Source organism: Haliotis asinina, chromosome 9, assembly GCF_037392515.1.
Source record: "Haliotis asinina isolate JCU_RB_2024 chromosome 9, JCU_Hal_asi_v2, whole genome shotgun sequence".
Lineage (NCBI taxonomy): Eukaryota > Metazoa > Mollusca > Gastropoda > Lepetellida > Haliotidae > Haliotis > Haliotis asinina.
The window spans coordinates 26881037-26900427 of record NC_090288.1 but is presented as its reverse complement, the minus strand read 5'-3'; the positions used below and the strand labels follow the sequence as shown (position 1 = coordinate 26900427).

Sequence of the window (19391 nt, the reverse complement as noted above, 5' to 3'; positions counted from 1 at the left end):
GGTGTCTTCATTTAGAAGCTAGGTTTGTTGTGTGGCAAGTGGTTGGGTGCTGTTCAAGAGGGTGTCATTTAAATCTGATTGTGGGTTTGGTGTGTGTTTATTTATATGGTGGTCTTGAAGAGGGTGTCACTGGTCTGATGCTGGGTTTGGTGTGTGGTTATTGGTTAGATGGTATAGAAGAGGGTGTCCTTGGTCTGAAGCTTGGTTTGGAGTGTGGCAAGTGGTTGGGTGGTCTTGAGGAGGGTGTCATTAGACTGATGCCAGGTGACCCGTAAAGGTCCAAGCGTAGAACAGGTCCTCAGCAACCCATGCTTGCCACAAAAGGCGACTAACAGGATCAGGTGGTCAGACTTGCTGACTTGGTTGGCATGTCATCTGTTCCTAATTGTGCAGATCAATGCTGATGTTGTTGATCACTCGGTTGTCTGGCCCATTAGACTGATCATGGTACAAAGACACACAATAACATCATTCTTACAATAAGAATTAATGGGTTTTCTGGTCTAGACATTTATTTACAGACCACCAGCACATCTTGAGTATTTCATTTAAACAGTTCCTGTGAAGATCTGGGTTAGAATTGGTCATAAGAGCACACACTCTATCCCTTTTGCGTAGATCAATGCTCAGGATCACTTTAGTTATGTCTAGACCAGACAACTCTTTACAGACCACAGCCATATTGTTGGAATATTGCTGAATGCAGTGTTAAACACCTATCAGTCATATGACAGTGAATGATAACAAAGAAAAAAAATATGAAAAATATTTCAACATTGGTCAACATTTGTATCAATCATTCTCAATCCTCCTTCAGATTTATATTATATTGCTTTAATCTTCCAAGTTCATTTGGAATGATAAAAAAAATATCAGATTTTTAAGCAATACTCATGATGTTGATCACTGGTTTGTCTGGTCCAGACTCGATTATTTACTGCCGCCATGTAGATGGAATACTGCAGAGTGTTGAGTAAACTATATTCACCCACTCACTCACTCACTTATAAGCATTGACTGAACATATAACATATTCCAGTCTGCAAATCTGTTTCACTCTGACACCAATAACTGAAAGTTTTACTTTTGTTGACATTACACTTTTAGTATGGACACACACTTGTACTTTCATGCATGTTAATTTATATGCATAAATATGAGGTGGATATTGCGGAGAATTTTCATATTTCGAAACATTCCAATTCAAAAGCATGCATTGCAACAATTTGCTCAACTTTTTTTTAGTGCCTATTGGTTGGGCGGTCTTGAAGAGGATGTCATTATTCTGAAGCTGCTTGATGAGAAGCTATTGGATGGATGGTCTTGGGCAGGTTGTCCTTAGTCTGATGCTGGGTTTGGTGTGATCCTGTTGGTTGGAGGTCTTGCAGAGGGTGTCCTTAGTCTGAAGCTAGGTTTGGTGTGTGTTTATTGGTCGGGTGGTCTTAAAGAGGGTGTCATTGGGCTGATGCTGTTTTGGTGTGTGGCTGTTGGGCGGTCTTGAAGAGGATGTCACTGGTCTGATGTTGGGGTTGGTGAGTAGCTATTGGTTAGATGATCTTAAAGTGGGTGTGATTGGTTTGATGCTGGGTTGGTGTATAACTATTGGAAAGAAGGTCTTCAAAAGGATGCCATTAGTCTGAAGCTAGGTTTGTTGTGTGGCAAGTGGTTGGGTGGTGCTGAAGAGGATGTCATTGGACTGATGCTGTTTTGGTGTGTGGCTGTTGGGCGGTCTTGAAGAGGATGTCACTGGTCTGATGTTGGGGTTGGTGAGTAGCTATTGGTTAGATGATCTTAAAGTGGGTGTGATTGGTTTGATGCTGGGTTGGTGTATAACTATTGGAAAGAAGGTCTTCAAAAGGATGCCATTAGTCTGAAGCTAGGTTTGTTGTGTGGCAAGTGGTTGGGTGGTGCTGAAGAGGATGTCATTGGACTGATGCTGTTTTGGTGTGTGGCTGTTGGGCGGTCTTGAAGAGGATGTCACTGGTCTGATGTTGGGGTTGGTGAGTAGCTATTGGTTAGATGATCTTAAAGTGGGTGTGATTGGTTTGATGCTGGGTTGGTGTATAACTATTGGAAAGAAGGTCTTCAAAAGGATGCCATTAGTCTGAAGCTAGGTTTGTTGTGTGGCAAGTGGTTGGGTGGTGCTGAAGAGGATGTCATTGGACTGATGCTGGTTTGCTGTGTGGCTGTTGTGCGGACGGTCTTTAAGAGGGTGTCACTGGGCTGATGCTGAAGTTGGGTTTGGTGTGAGGCTGTTAAACCCATGGTCTTGAAGAGGGTGTTACTGGTCTGAAGCTAGGTTTGTTGTGTGGCAAGTGGTTGGGTGGTGTTGAAGAGGGTGTCATTGGGCTGATGCTGGTTTGGTGTGTGGCTGTTTGGTGGTCTTGAAGAGAGTTCCACTGGTCTGATGCTTGGTTTGGTGTGTCTCTATTGGTTAGATGGTCTTGAACAGGGCGTCATTGCTCTGATGCTGGTTTAGTGTGTAGCTATTGGCTGGACGGTCTTGAAGAGGGTGTCACTGGTCTGATACTGGGTTTGGTGGGATGCTATTGTTTGGATGGTGTTGAAGAGGGTGTCACTGATCTGATGCAGGGTTTGGTGTGTGGCTACTTGTTGGTTGGTCTTGAAGAGGGTGTCATTGATCTAATGCTAGTTTAGTGTGTAGCTATTGGCTGGACGGTCTTGAAGAGGGTGTCATTGATATAATGCTGGTTTAGTGTGTAGCTATTGGCTGGACGGTCTTGAAGAGGGTGTCACTGGTCTGATGCTGGGTTTGGTGTGATGCTATTGATTTTACAATCTTGAAGAGGGTGTGATTAATCTGGAGCTGGGTTTGGTTTGAGGCTGTTGGACCCATGGTCTTGAAGAGGGTGTTAATGGTCTGAAGCTAGGTTTGTTGTGTGGCAAGTGGGTGGTGTTGAAGAGGGTGTCACTGGTCTGATGGAAGGTTTGGTGTGATGCTATTGAATGGGTGGTCTTGAAGAGGGTGTCACTGGTCTGAGGTTGGTTTGATGCTATTGGTTGGGTGGTCTTGAAAAGGTCTGATGCTGGGTTTGGTGTGATGCTGTTGGTTGGTTGATCTTGAAGAGGGTGTTATTGGTCTGATGGTGGTTTAGTGGGTAGCTATTGGATGGACAGTCTTTAAGAGGGTGTCACTGGGCTGATGCTGGGTTTGGTGTGTGACTATTGGTCTGGCACTCAGTAAGTGGGTGTCATTATTCTGATGTTGGTTTTGGGGTGTGTCTATTGGTCATGCAGTTTTGAAGAGGGTGTCTTTATTCTGAAGCTAGGTTTGGTGTGTGGCAAGTGGTTGGGTGGCCTTGAAAAGGGCGTCAATGGGCTGCTACTGGTTTGGTGTGTGGCTGTTGGACGGACAGTGTTTAAGAGGGAGGCATTGGTCTGATGCTGATTAGCTTTGTAGCTACTTGACGGACGGTCTTGAAGAGGGTGCTATTAGTCCGATACCGGGTTTGGTGTGATGCTATTGGTTGGGTGGTCTTGACAGCCTGATGCTGGGTTTGGTGTGGGACCATTTTCCAAGCGGTCTTGAAGAGGGTGTCATTGGTCTGATGCTGGTTTAGTGTGTAGTGTTACGAGTGTGTATTTTCTGTACATTTTTGTTTTTAATTAAGTAATAATTATTATTGGGTCACAACATTTAGTGTTTTGAATAATAATTATGATGGGTCACATTTCATTTTAGGATTCTGGTTTTCTGGAATTTATCTGCTCCTAGTTTTCTATGTGTTTACTTCCGGGATTCGAGGGCATTCTACAGTGTTGATGATGTTCGTAAGTGCCCGAACTTTCGGGAAGTGACTGTATATATAAAAAACGGCTGGTTGCCATGTTGAGGGTGACACTCATTCATACTAACTGCAGGATATACATCACTACCAACGCTTGATCATCAAAACCCGTCAATGCCTGAACCTACATTATCCACTGTCAGACCGACACTTTACATTCTGCATAGTTGATTCTCTCTCACACCAATACTTTTGTGAGTTTACTACTAAATGTATTTTGTGACCCACTGACTTAGATTTTGTCTCTCTTGAATTGTATTTGTAATCAGCATAGTGAAATTGACTTGTGACTTCGTATACCTTGCTCTCATTGCATAATAATACATAATTTGAATGTTTATGAGTTGTTCTGTTTTGCTGGTTCACAAGGGGATTTCTTACATTGTTTGTCACAGTAAATTCTTAACCGTAACAAAATTGGGGAAGAGAATTCATTTGACATTTGAGACCATTTGTGAAATTTATTTCAAATTTTTTCAATTTTGCAACAAGTTAATTGAGGAACCAGCAAAATGGTGTTTGAACTTGAGAAGTTTGTATTGTCCCCTGACTCTGAGACAATTAGTCAGTTGAGGAAATCAGATTTATTGCAAATTTCTTCACAAACTTGAAACTCAACTTGATGCCAAACCTACAATGAGGAAATTTCAGATTTTGAAAATTGTGTTGAATCACTATATTGATGAGGGAGTTTTTGAAGATGTTTTGGAAATGGTGCCAGAGGAATATTCAGACCAGTTGGAAATGAAAACATTAGAAATAGAACTGAAAAGGATGGAAATAGAAAAAGAAAAAGAGAGAAAAAGGAGAAAGGAAAATGAGAAAGGGAAATTAGAATTGAAGAAATTGGAAACTGACAAAGAAATTGCACTGAAAAAACTTGAAAACCCTTCTCAGACCTCAGATTTTTCCTCATTGGACATTGCAAGGCGTGCTAGGCTTGTACCCCTTTATAATGCGAAAGATGTAGACAAATATTTTCTACATATTGAGAAAGTTGCTGGCCTAGGGAGTCATGGACTATGCTGTTGCAAACAGTTTTGAAGGTTAAAGCTCAGGATGCTTAATCAGCCTCGTCAGTACAGCAAAGCTCAGACTATGATCTTGTCAAGAGTACCCTTTTGAAAGCTTATGAGCTAGTGCCTGAGGCTTATCAAAAATTCAGAAATGCTCACAAAAGGGATAATGAGACTTTTGTAGTTTGCTAGAGAAAAGGAAAACATTGTTTGATAGGTGGTTTGGGTCTAAGGAGGTCACAGATTTTGATGGTTTGAGACAGTGTTGATGGAAGATTTCAAGGGTGACAACTTGCATAAGGCAGCAATGTTGGTAGATGATTGTTTGACTCACAAGAGTTCTTTTAACTCTGTGGGTAATACAAAGTTTTCTGGCCAAAAGGGCTTTTCCACAGTTAAGACCTCAGGACATGCAGGTTACAGTGGTATTAGAACAGGTTCAGATTCAAGTGGCAAGCAGTCACATACTTCTCAGTGTAAGCCTAAGACTACCAGTGGTTCTGATCCTGTTTGTGTGTATTGTAAAAAGCCAGGTCATTTGCTGTCTGCATGTTACAAACTCCAGTTTAAAAATCAGGCTACAGGTTCCCCAAATGCTTTTGTGTCCATCGCACCTAAGCCTTTTTACCAGGTGGTTCTGAGGAGAGTTTTGTTTGCGAGAGTAAGTCTTCAGGTTCTGAAGGAGTTTTTGCCCTTTGTGTCTAAGGATTCTGTGTCACTTATGGGAGATAATTCTACCCCACGGCACGTTATTATCTTGAGGGATACTGGAGCTCTTCAATCTTTGATTTTGAAGGATATTTTGCCTCTTTCTGACAAGTCTTCAGCTAACTCAGATGTTTTGCTTCAGTGTAGGTGGCAATTCTTCTGCTCCTCTCCATTTTGTGAATTTGACTTCAGATCTGTTTTCAGGTGAGGTGAAAGTTGGTGTATAAGTTGGCTAGTAAGGCTGTTTCTCTTGAGGAGGCTAGCAAGGTTCTAGTTTGTTATTACTACACGGATGGTGTTTTGGTGAGGAAATATAGGTCACCAGATGTTCCTGCGGAGGATGAATGGAAATTGTACCATCAATTGTACTTGTATTTTCGTATTTTTGTACATGTACTTTCATTGGCACATGAAAGTCCCATGGCAGGTCATTTGGGTGTAAACAAAACTTGTGAGAACATTTTGGCACATTTCTTTTGGCCCAGTGTGAGACAAGATGTGACTGAATTTTGTAAGACCTGTCATGCATACCAAATTGTTGGAAAACCAAATCACAAAATTCCTTCCGCTCCCTTAAAACCTATACCAGCTTTTGAGGAACCTTTTAGTAGAGTTATTATTGATTGTGTTGGTCCACTACCTAAGACTAAGTCTGGTAATCACTATTTACTCACAATCATGTGTGCTTATGCCAGATTTCCAGCTTCGTATGATTGTTGCTCCTGTGATTGTCAAGGCTTTGATCAAGTTTTTCACCTTAGATGGTTTGCCAGATGTTCAATCTGATCAGGGCTCAAATGTTATGTCTATGGTGTTTTAACAAGCTATGTACCAGTTAGGTATTAAGCAAGTTACGTCAAGTGCTTATCATCCAGCGTCAAAGGGAGCTTTTGAGAGGTTTCATCAAACTTTGAAGAATATGATCAAGACTTATCGTTTTGAGAGTGTTATCGGGATGAGGGTGTGCATTTGTTGTTGTTTGCTGTCGGTGAGTCAGTTCAGGAAAGTTTAGGGTTTAGCCCCTTTGAGCTTGTATTTGGTCACACTGTGCGTAGGCCACTAAAACACTTAAAAGAACAATGGCTCCATGACAGACCTGAGATCAATCTCTTAGAGTATGTGTCTACATTTAGGGACAGGCTATCAAAAGCAAGTGAGTTGGCCAGACAGAACATGAAAGTTTCACAAGAAAAAATGAAGCTAAACTATGACAAAAAGTCAAAAGACGGGTGGTCTTGAAGAGGGTGTGATTAATCTGATGGTGGGTTTGGTGAGTAGCTATTGGTTAGATGGTCTTGAAGAGGGTGTCCTTAGTCTGAAGTTAGGTTTGGTTTGGCTGTTGGACAGATGGTCTTGAGCAGGGTGTTACTGGTCTGATGCTGGGTGTCTTCATTTAGAAGCTAGGTTTGTTGTGTGGCAAGTGGTTGGGTGCTGTTCAAGAGGGTGTCATTTAAATCTGATTGTGGGTTTGGTGTGTGTTTATTTATATGGTGGTCTTGAAGAGGGTGTCACTGGTCTGATGCTGGGTTTGGTGTGTGGTTATTGGTTAGATGGTATAGAAGAGGGTGTCCTTGGTCTGAAGCTTGGTTTGGAGTGTGGCAAGTGGTTGGGTGGTCTTGAGGAGGGTGTCATTAGACTGATGCCAGGTGACCCGTAAAGGTCCAAGCGTAGAACAGGTCCTCAGCAACCCATGCTTGCCACAAAAGGCGACTAACAGGATCAGGTGGTCAGACTTGCTGACTTGGTTGGCATGTCATCTGTTCCTAATTGTGCAGATCAATGCTGATGTTGTTGATCACTCGGTTGTCTGGCCCATTAGACTGATCATGGTACAAAGACACACAATAACATCATTCTTACAATAAGAATTAATGGGTTTTCTGGTCTAGACATTTATTTACAGACCACCAGCACATCTTGAGTATTTCATTTAAACAGTTCCTGTGAAGATCTGGGTTAGAATTGGTCATAAGAGCACACACTCTATCCCTTTTGCGTAGATCAATGCTCAGGATCACTTTAGTTATGTCTAGACCAGACAACTCTTTACAGACCACAGCCATATTGTTGGAATATTGCTGAATGCAGTGTTAAACACCTATCAGTCATATGACAGTGAATGATAACAAAGAAAAAAAATATGAAAAATATTTCAACATTGGTCAAAATATGCCAGAAAATGAGAATTAGGCTACAAAAATGCAACATGTAGCAGACACAGAACATTGTTTTTTTTCTCAACATCAACCAACCTGAACTCTAGATTTCAACAACACCTGTAACTACAGGGAAAACAGTTAGGTGATGGAATAGATCTTGAACAATACCAGTAAGTCCATGTAAAATGATATACATCTACTGATAAAAAATATTCATGACCGCAACATTTTGTCATTACTGTGTGTGCAGATGAAGCACACAGCTTTCTGGAGGTATACTGTGTGTGCTTCTTTAATATTTTACAATTTTCATTACCACCTGCGAATAGTGCTGTGGGAGGAATTGGAGAAAAAAAAATAAAGGAACAGGTGGATGCTTTGATTTTAATGTATTTGCTTTTCATTAAATTCAAAACTGCTGATATGGATAACTTGGTGCAATATAATTAACACCGGAAGGTAGTGCTGTATAAACCTTCCACACCTTTGGTAGATCAGCTGAGACTATTTTATGGGCAAATTATTAGAAATTTTTGAGTTAACATGAAAAAAGCTGGTCCAAATATCCTCTGTAACAGGGATGTCAAACATTCTCACAACAATCATATAAATTGTATCTTTACACGTCTGTTTCAGGAATATATCTCGAGAAGGGGGCACAAAAACATGCCTGCTGTGAGTACCAATATCGTCTTTGGTACAAGGAAAGTGAGGCCATATCAAAAAAGACATTTGTACGTGTTAATTTTTTTATAACTTGACAGTGATGTCATACAGAATGTGGATAGTTACCATTTTCAGCAATATTCCTGCAATATTGCAGCAGGGAACCCATGAAATGAGCTTCACACACTGTGACCATGAGGGGAAACAAACCCTGTTTTCTGGCACTGAGTGAAAACTTTAACCTCTGAGCTACCCCATCACTACAGTAGGTGGGGAAGTGACATGAGGTTTTGTGCTGTTACAAAATAATCCATTAAGACATCAACTGAAAATTTTAAATCTGAAGGGTTGAAGTACAGTATCTCGTAACACAGATTTATCATTGCTCCCACTTGTCACTGTCTTCAGATCATGAAGTTCGGATACTGCTGGTGGAAGACAGCTCGTTCCTCTTGGAGGCACAAACATCACCATTTTCCCTGTCATTTGTTGTTCCACGTTGGTGTCTTGTAAAGGATGTCAATTGGAGGAAATATGGTAAGCTTCTCCACTTGACATTTATCACTTTCAAAACATTTCTGTGAACTGCAAAATTCTGAAAGTTGATCATTTGAACCATCTGCATGCCAGTTCAATCCCATAATACTTAAATCTAAACATGAATGTTTTATGGTCATGGTGACATTACGCGAAATGAATCTTGAACTATTCAGAACCGTTGTGGAGAAAATACAATCCTGGGTCTAGTTTTTCGAAGCTCTCTTAGAGCTAACATTAATGTTAATGCATGGCACTTATCACTAAGACAGCTTCGAAAATCTAGGCCCTGTATTATACTTGCCAGTAAGTTAACAACTAATTCACAATCCCTCTGTCATCTGTCACACAAAGAAGCATCATTACAGCTCTTCTTGTAAGGCAAAACAACAAAACAGTATAGCCCAGCAAACTACAGATTTGTCAAAAGCGGCAGTGCACACTGAAAAATCACTTATTTAAATGTTTGAATCAAAACAAGATGCAGAGGTTGATATTTGTGTGAACCCTTTTTATGCACCACGGTGATAATGTCTAAAAATACAAAAATGACAACCCACTGTGAAACCTGATTAATCTGGATATGTTGCTCCAGGAACCCTGTGAAACCAACAATAAATCACACAATGAGGCATAGAAGGAACTACCCCAGTCAGGTGGATGTTTGGTTTAACATGGAACTCATACAGAGTTTGTACAGACAAATGTCCACTTTAAAGAGGTTTCACAGATTGAGGCTAGCAAATGCAAACATACAAAATATAGTTCTGTACATTAAAGCTCCACATGATAAGCATTATTAGTTGATATGCAAGTAGCACCTAAGCAAAAATGGAGAATCCCTGTCATAAAGGACCCTAACAATCTGGACACCCTGCTTTCTGAACAAACTTAGTCCAATATTGCTACACACAAATATATACACACAAGACATGATTCACTCGTCCTGTTAAGATACAGGTTAAATCGGGTCAGTCAACCTTGCTTCTCATGATGAATGTGAGCAGTCAGACAAGCTCACAAACAGCATGTCATGTCAGTCACAGGATTGTGTGGTCCAGACTCCATTATATAAAGACAACCATCTCAAAACTGATTATGAACTTTAGAATATTTCAAACAACAAACAAAATCTACTAGTTTGTACAGGGTTTCACTGAATTCAACCACAATGAACTACTATTTCACAACAATGACTAGTTCAGACTGTACACCACACGTACGTGTATACACCTGGAAAATAGTTAAGCTCATATATACCATACATTCGTAATATTCATTTTCATTAACATCATGGACTGTATTTACGTAACATATTGATCTAATTTTGATAAATGTCTGCCACACAGGTGGTGAGAGCTGTCAGGACTTGGGTCCTGCCCCACAACAAAGCATGTGACAAACGTGATCTCACCCTAGGCAAACTAGTTTGTTAAAAAAATTGCCTCTGTTCACCTAGTGGGATAAGTCATATGACTGTTAGCAAGCAGCTTGGGTAATGTATTTGTGCCTCGAGCATGCACTATTGCATGGAAATATATACTTGATAAACAGCCTTTTTTTGTACTGACACCATCTATTCCTTCAGGAGTACTCGTTGGGAGAAGTCATGACTGTTACCAAGCAGTGTAAGTGCATGGAAACATGTTTCCCAGAGCTGGTGCAGTGAAACAAGTCGTGTAAGTATTGCCATTTAACACTTACAGAACCAGATCCATTTCTGTACGATAATATTGGTAAGCTCTAGGTAAACAAACATCAAATTTTGTCAGAAAACAATCCAGGATATAGCTTTAAAATTCCATTTCATGACGAAATACATTCTAAATGAGACCTTATCATTTTCCATGAACAACTCCCTGAAAAAGGGGCACCCGTGGCGAGCCACCTCCTCGTGGTGGGTGCTGGGTAACGCCAAGAGCTCGCCGACACCCCCGTAGTGGACCCGGGGGGATATTTGGTCCACCAACCCGTTTGCCGTGGGTTGCGTCCCTGTGTCGGTGGAGATGGGGATCCTGGTGGTTGAGGGCAGTAGGAGCTTGCAACCGTGTTCCTGTTGCTCAACACACCACTTCGGCCCCGACTTCACCTAGACGGGTGGTAGAATCGGCCCGATTCTATCAATCGGCTGGTCACGCCAAGCCCTGTGTATGGACTTATGTCATTACACAGTTTTAATTTGGAAAAGAGTTACTTTTTGACTTGGCACATTTGTTTATATAAAATGTTAAAGATCTTCATTATGATGTTTGGAACTTTGCCTAGAGTCTTATACCCAGAGGGCGGTGGCTCATGGGCCAATCTGGTGGATGTGTTATTTATAACTCTACTGCTGGAGTATATCATCCGAGTATCCTTGGTGCTGCAGGTTGGAGACCCACTTGTTTTTAGCATTGTCCTTGTGATACTCCGTGGTGGGTGGGGAGCTCGGGTGATGAAAATATAAATATTAAACATGGCTTACGAAACCCCAACTAAGAAAACCAAACGTCCTCTTGAAACTGATCCCATTGATGATGACATCCGACCGTCCAAATCAATTGATTTTTGGCCACGTTTTCTAGTGATAGAAACTATTGACAAGACACCTTTCAAGCTGAATCCATTTGCAATATCCAAGGGTATTCAGGGTATTGCTGGAGAAGTAAAAAACATACGAAAGTTACGTCCAGGTGCGCTGCTGGTTGAATGCTCTAAAAGACAGCAATCAGCCAACCTTATGAGTACCGAATCATTCGTTGGCGTTCCAGTTACGGTCTCTGCTCATAAGACCTTAAATACAAGCAAATGAAACCTTGACTGTGGTAATATTGCAAGCAATAAAATTCTTACAGTTATTCCAGATCAGCTCAATGAGGTTGAGCTTACAGTGCCATACAGATGTACATAGAACAATGTCGCCTTGTCTTGCAGCTAGTTCGTCATTGACGTACTGGATTGGCTTTTTGTGCTGCCAGATTGTTTCCAAAGCTGAGACTTTGTTTTTCTGATTGCCTGTGTTCTGATTGCCTGTATTCTGATTGCCTGTAAGGCACTTTACAGGAAGTGAGAAAATCCTGAAACTGAGCCTTGAGATTGCTCATGGTACAGGGGACATGTAGGTTATGGTAACTGGTGTTATCCAAAATAATAATGCTTGGTTTGTCCAACTGCAGTAGAAACTTATGTTCGGACCAATCCCCCCAAAAAACAAAAAAATAGCCCTGCCCATTCATTTCACTAAGGTAATCACCATCAGTTTCCTTGGCTTCAAAATCGTAGACACAACCCATGATCAGTCCCTTCCTACGGATACTAGCTTGTAAGATGTTCAGGTATACACCCTTGCCTGATGGTGAGACTGCTGCCTTAAAACAGTCTGAAGGAAGCCACACCTGAGTGATCTTGGCTTTAATAGTTCAAAACTAGAACAAATCGTTGTTTAAGGGATTAAAATGTAGGATACAGACTACATATTCAGATTTCTACCATAAAACGTTTTTAAAGCTTGGCACCACTTTTTTGAGTGAGTGAGTGATTACTCCATCGAGACCACGAGACCACGAAAGGCGCTGACGCCGATTGCACTCGTTCAAAAAGCAGTTGACGCATGACTCTTTTCAAAATATTCCTTGAGAACGTAACATCCAAACCTCACGTCAAAAGGTAAAGTCAAAAGTGAACGTAAACAATTAGCATCAAAGGTTAACTTTAAACCTCTCGTTAGAAGTCAACATCCAAACGTAACGTCACAATCGACAACACTTAATGTCAAAGTTTAATGCGAAAACGTTGACGTTGCTGTTGGATTTGCATGGATTTATATATAGTAAAGACGACGAGACCATTAATAAAACATGGATCTGCAGCCAGCCGTGTGTGGTCAGGATAAGACATCTCCCGAGCATCAACAGCTGCGGCGGGTATTTGATTCGCATGATATAAATAATAAATACCGTATATTGAAATACATCACTTCACTAATTGTCTGGGACTACTTCGTAATCCACTTGATGGTAACTGAACAAAAGGAATATCTTTTCCCCCTTTGTTCACCGCAGGAGACAGCTGACAACATTAATCACTTGGGATACTTACGTTTTTATAAGTTCTTCTTTGTGAAACAGTTTCTCTCATAGTATTTTCTACGCAGCGGGTCGATTGAATGAGCGTCGTATGGAAGCATAGACGGGACGTTGTCGCCCTTAGGAAACAAGACAAAAGTATCAAAATTGTGCTGAGCGCGGCAATACAACAAAGCAACATTTAGCCATTTGTCGCATTGTTGCTATACCGTATTGTCGCAATGACATTTTTTTATCTTAAAAAAGGGGACAATGCGACAGTTTCCAAGCTCAAAATATGTTGAGACGTGGCATTGTCGCTCCAGATGAAATGTGTCAATAAACGTTTATAACCCGCTACAAGGCAATAATCTAATATACTAGCCACATAAATATACTGCATTGTCAAAATATTTTCACAGTTGATAAGTACGATAACAATGTCAAAGGTACATTAAACTTTAATGGAGGGATCATAAGACCATAACAACTCGGGAGAATTTCACTTGAAAAGTCATTCACAATTACGTCACTAGTACATAAGGGATACTGGGGTCAAACTAACATGTGACAAGCTCAATAACGGGTATGTCCACCATCGGCATTGAGAACAGCAGAACATCGACGAAGCATAGAGCCTATCAAACATGCAAAGAAGGCTTGTGGGATGATACGCCAGGTTCTCTCAAGTTCTGTTGCAAGGTCAAGGACGTTATCTGGCGGATGAGGAAGACGATCGATCCCTCTCGTCCCAAACATGTTCTGTCGGGGGGAGATCCAGTGAAATTGGAGGTCAAGGCAGTAAGTCAACGCTGTGGTGTTGCAAGGAATCCATAGGAACCCTTGCCATATGAGGGCGGGAATTGTCCTGTTGGAATTTTAACTCAGGGCCATGACGTTGCAGAAAAGGAATTGCCGCATGTCGAATAATCTGATCCCTGTAGCCCACACCAGTTACGTTGCCCTGAACAGTCAGCAAAGGCGTGTTGTTATTCCACCCAAATCATCATGGAACCAACACCAAAGCGATTCCTCTACAAGACACAGGCATGCGCATAACATTCTACCACGCGTCTATAGGCATCTGACGTCCATCTGTAAAAACAGCATTTCTCCACCAAAACAAGGGTCTGCGGACATGTCACCACATTCGGCGAGCTTGTCAATGACGTCGTGTCAGGATAGAACGTATGGCAGGACGTCGTGGTCTGATCCCGTGATGACGTAAACGTTGTCGAACTGGGTTAGGGTGAATACGGCGAAGTCCTGGGATGGTCCAGGCAGTTATCACTGCAGTCTGAAAGCTATGGCGAAGATGGGTCACCCTTCCATCTGTCCTGTCTTGGCTTTGTTACACGTGGACGTCCAGAACGTGGCCGATCGATGACGTCATTCGTAGCGTCTCACCAGTGCAGAAATGGTGTTCAAGCGGCAGTGGAAATAAGTAGCCACTTGCCTTTGAATCCCCAACGGACCATCTCGATGGCCTCGCGACGTTGTGCAAACGTTAACCTTGGCATGCTATGCGTTTCAAAAGACGTTTATTTTTTTTAACAATCGCAAGGGCAGGGGTTGAGCTTTGCAAATTGACCGTATTGTGTGGCATTCATTTGCTCTGTGTCTCTTTCACGGAATGCACGTACAACAACGTACAACCACTGACACCACGTAAAGTGGCATGTGGACGCATGTTAGATATATGTCACTAATCTCTGAGTTTAAATCCTTTTGTGTCTACACAGCTTTGATAAAATTTGATTTTAAATTTTTGTATGTATAGTTTCTTTATGTGCCTAGTATATACTGACAACGCCACTGTATCCCTTCTAGGATTCCATAGGTTTGATAAAGAAACAGCTACATCATTTTTAACTGTTGATGAGTAAGTTGATAGTTGACGCGGTTTTTGCGTGATATAAATACTGCACCATTGGGCACAGCCGCACTTGCCCTGTCACTACTGGAGGCGACGCGAAGCGACACGCAGAACGGGTAAGTAGATAGATAGATAGATAGATATATAGATAGAGATAGATAGATAGATAGATAGCGCACATATCCACGCACTAGTGCATGCTCAAGGCGCTGATATTTTCCCCCTCGATCACTGAATGTCTCAGCAGCACACCGTTTTTCAATCTCGACTCCCTGGGGAGTATACAGCTCTTGCTGCCACTAGACGCACCGAGTTTATTGTGGCTCTCTCATCCTAACGAGGTGCCCGATTGACAGCTGGGTGGACTTCGACACATAATCACAGCACGTTGTCCAAGTTTACTGCACGTTGCTGTACTCGCAACAAGGGGTATGCAAGTGTTCATGTGGCTACCATCGGGTCATATGCCAGCGGACTCGTGGGTTCTTTTAAGTGCACAGGGTTGTGTACTAGGGGTTGTGACAACACTGAAAGAGTCTGCACACAAAGCTGAATCCAAGGTTTTTACACCCGGTCACAGGTGGGCTCGATCCCGAAACCGAAACCTCGCTGGGTCACTAGCCTGGCGCCTCAGCCAGCTCGCACACCATGCCCCCGTAACTAGAACATAGGTCAGATTCGAGAAATGCATTGTGTTTGATCGGTTGAGAATTTCTCCTTTTCAAATAGTTTCTGAAGTAAGACATTATACAACATAGCCTCGGGTACACATGATAAATATTAAGTCTGTAGTAGCCATTTATACGTTGGAGACAGTTCCGTAACAGAACAGGGTAGTAGTTAACATTTCTTAATAGGGGGCACTATCGACGTTAAAGGAGTGTTATATCAATATTTCGATGTACAAAAAATGACTCTGAAGGTGTGGGTTCGAATCCCGGATGGGACTCCACTCAACTACTGTACAAGAATCTGTACTTTACTAAGAAAGTATGATCTCAGACATAAGATATGAAGGCACAAATGTATGTGGTCAATATAATGTTGCTAAACTTGTCATCAAATATAAATACAAAATTACACATTTTTAACATTTTTTACTACCAAACTTGCGAAAAATGTTCAAAACTAAACTTGTCACAGAACAAGTCGTAGACTACATAAAATTACTAGACTATATTAATTAGTGATTTAATTCCATAAGGATGATAATATTGAGAATACAGTGGCCTTTAACCCTTAGAAAACGATTTGTATCTCTGACAAGAATGAGATACTTTCCAGTTCATCGGGCGAGCCTCACAGATCTGGGTTACACTGCTGAATAAATATTTATGAAAAAGAAAAGACAAAAAGAAGGTTCCGACTTAGAACTGGATTTCAGTAACTCATGTTTGTCGTTAAAGGACGGAATCAGCTGATCAGGTTTTCTGGTTTGATTGACGCATGTCATCGTATCGCAGTAGTGTAGATTAATAGTCATACTGTTGATCACTGGATTGTCTGGGCCAGACCGCCGACATATTGCTCGAATATTGATGAGTGCGGTGTAAAACAACGGACCAAACCAGGTCATTGCAGGGAGGGAAATATGACACTTGTGACACTTGAGGAGTAAATAGAACATGAAGAGGACATCACTAGAGACTCCACAACAATGTGTGTTAGGGGATTCTGTTAATCCTACTCGGCGGTGGGGTAGCCTGGTGTTACGCCGAAGACTCGGCTTCTATTCTTCTCGTAGGGACAATATGTGAAGCGCATTTCTGCTGTCCCCTGCCGTGATATTGCCGGAATATTGCTAACAGCGACTCAGTCGTGGGTGACACACTCGCTGGACACAGATGAAGAGCACTTTATTCTGTCAGGGTCAGTGTCTTCAACCACGTTTTGTCCCATGTTCCAGCTGTTCCGGTTGATAAACCGTTTTCTTGTACGATTCTCTGAGGATACGATGCACGACGCCCAATCCGTAGGTGTCCCTTATACCTGTAATAAAAAACGTATTTCTAATAAATTTTATGGTCCACGAGAAATGTTAACCTGAAATATACCTCAACAAAATCTACAGCAGCGTACATGAGAGAGTATGAGAGGAGGCGGCAGTCAGTGCAGTGGGTGCTTGTCTTCAAGCAATCCTTTGTTCGATTACAGCCATTATCATCGACGCATATATTGGATATATAATGCAAGACCTACTCGAGGGAATGCCATTGTATAATGTCAGCACCTGTAACGACGGAAATATAATCACGTCTGCGCCACAAGAGAGTTGCAATCTGTCCTCTGGAGCGCGGCGGGGTGTAGTGAGTACTGCAAGTCCAGGTGAAGTGAGTTACAGTATGGCGTCTACTTTAAGTCTACACGAAGTGAGTTACAGTATAGCGTCTACTCCAAGTATAGGTGAAGTGAGTTACAGTATGGCGTCTACTCCAAGTCTGGGTTGAGTGAGTTACAGTATAGAAACTGACAGTTTATGCAAGTTATCTAGCTGTAGTTAACTGAAACTCACTTTCAATGGTAAAGGGACAAAATACGAGAGGAAGGTGGTGACGTCACGTCGGTAGTAGATGGTGGGGATTGACTGGTCAGTGTTCGTCCCTCCTCCCTTGTTTGTCTGCCTGCTTTCCCTTTTCGTGCCTCTCTTGTCTGCTCGTAAAGACTGGTGAACGACTAAAACTCCGCTTTGGTCGGCGATTCTCAGGCATATCTCAAATCTCTGACAAGTGTACACTACAACTAATCGATGCTCTTTTGTTTTGTTCTATTATGACCAGGAGCGGTTTGTGTAGCCTAGCGGTTAACGCATTCGCTCGTCACGCCGAAGACCAGGTTCGATTCCATATATGGGTACAAAGTGTGAAGCCCATTGCAGGTGTCGTGATATTGCTGGAAAATTGTAAGTGCGGCCGAAAACAAAACAACTCACTCATTAAAAACTCACTCTCTTATGAACAACTAGTTAACCGGTGATTTAATGTGCCGCAGTTTCACGAAAATGATGTGATTAGTGATCTGAAATGTCCTTATCACTCCGTTCCACTGTAGTCTCTTGTGAGTATTATTATTATTGATGTGCCCAATACCAGACCACAGAAAAGTTTGACAGAGATCTGACTATTAAGTATGTAGTACTGGTCTCGCCAACAAACACATCCGATCAGTGACTGGTTTTCCCGTAACGTGAGGTAGCGAAGCATTGATGAAAACTAATACCCAGGAGCAAGACCACTGAGAAACTAACTTCAAGTTTGACGGCAGCTCCATAACTATATTGATCTTGAATAATTCAGAGGCACTGTTGGGCATCTGGTGTCAGTAGGGCACTTGGGTGAATGGCTGCACGTGGTGTGTTGGATGGACATGCCACGTCATGAACATACTGTGTCTGGGAACATCATACATTTCTGAAGTATCGACCATCAACCGACCTGCAAACATTTCAAACCATGTGTGGTAAGAACTGCTTTGTTCGCTTGTTTTTTAACGGTACACTCACGATTTCCACCTGTATGGCGGGGGACGTAAATCTTTGAACAGAGCATACAGTGAGTAACATTAGCATCGACTAACGGTAGGATTAGCTAATGGGTATGAAACTGGAAAGTCGAACGTTTGTCAAGGTAATCACGAATTTGCAAGTGTTTTCAAATATAAAACTGACATGCGAATGTTTGCTAGAGATGTTGGTCGCTTTAAGTTATTATCAATTAGATACTGGGGGAATGATTTCCGCCCATATCCCCGCTAAATTTTAACGAGGAAAATATACATGCACATGAATTCAGGTAATATGTTTTGACTAGAAGGAAGATACGTGCGAAAGTCTTAGCCTCGGAGGACAAAAGCTGTGAGTTAATCCAAGATAGACCGCTTTGAGAGCACCTTCGACTTTTGACGGGGCAGTGAGGAAGTGTTCGCTCGTCACGCCGAAGACCCAGGTTCGATTCCCCACATGTGTGAAAGCCATTTGTGTTGTACCCCGTTGTTGGAATACAGCTAAAAGCGAAATAAAACTAAACTCCCTGTCATTCATTGGATACTTCTTATTTCATTTCCTGTTAGTATTTTGACCCCCTGATCGTGGGGAAAATAAATAATAAAATAATAAAGTATTTCTAGTATAATTTTACGGCCCATGAGAGGGAATATATCGATTGGCCTAATCCAGTAAAATTGATGAAACGTCTGGTATTTACGGCTTTGAGGGTAGACAGCGCTTATCTGAACGCCTGATGAAGTAGAGCAGTACTTAAGGTGCAGTGTAAAGCTAGGAAGTTCTGTGTTCAACCAGTATCCATGCAACCATAAAGGTTTTTATCAAACAGCCACCGACATGTGAAGATGCTAGTCGTAAGAGGCGACTAACGGCACCAGGTGCTCAGGCTCGCTGACTTGATTGCATCTCAAATGCGCAGATCGATGCTCATACTGTTGATTATTGGATTGTCTGGTCCAGACTTATAGCTGAAATATTGCTGAGTGTGGCGTTAAACAAACAAACAAACAAACAAACATCCTGACACATTAACATGGATTCTGTCGAATGTGACGATTTTTGTATACTGGTATCATAT

At 41.8% G+C, this 19391-nt stretch overlaps 1 protein-coding gene across 1 annotated transcript in view; it reads left to right on the top strand.

Moving 5' to 3' along the window:
* LOC137295916 (uncharacterized) overlaps positions 1 to 19391 on the top strand; it is a 39593-nt gene that overhangs the window by 15098 nt on the left and 5104 nt on the right. The window contains exons 3-5 of the mRNA XM_067827493.1: positions 8329 to 8367; positions 8767 to 8895; positions 10484 to 10574. Coding sequence (XP_067683594.1) covers positions 8329 to 8367; positions 8767 to 8895; positions 10484 to 10527 — 212 coding nt within the window. The 3' untranslated portion in view covers positions 10528 to 10574. The remainder of the gene's footprint in view (positions 1 to 8328; positions 8368 to 8766; positions 8896 to 10483; positions 10575 to 19391) is intronic.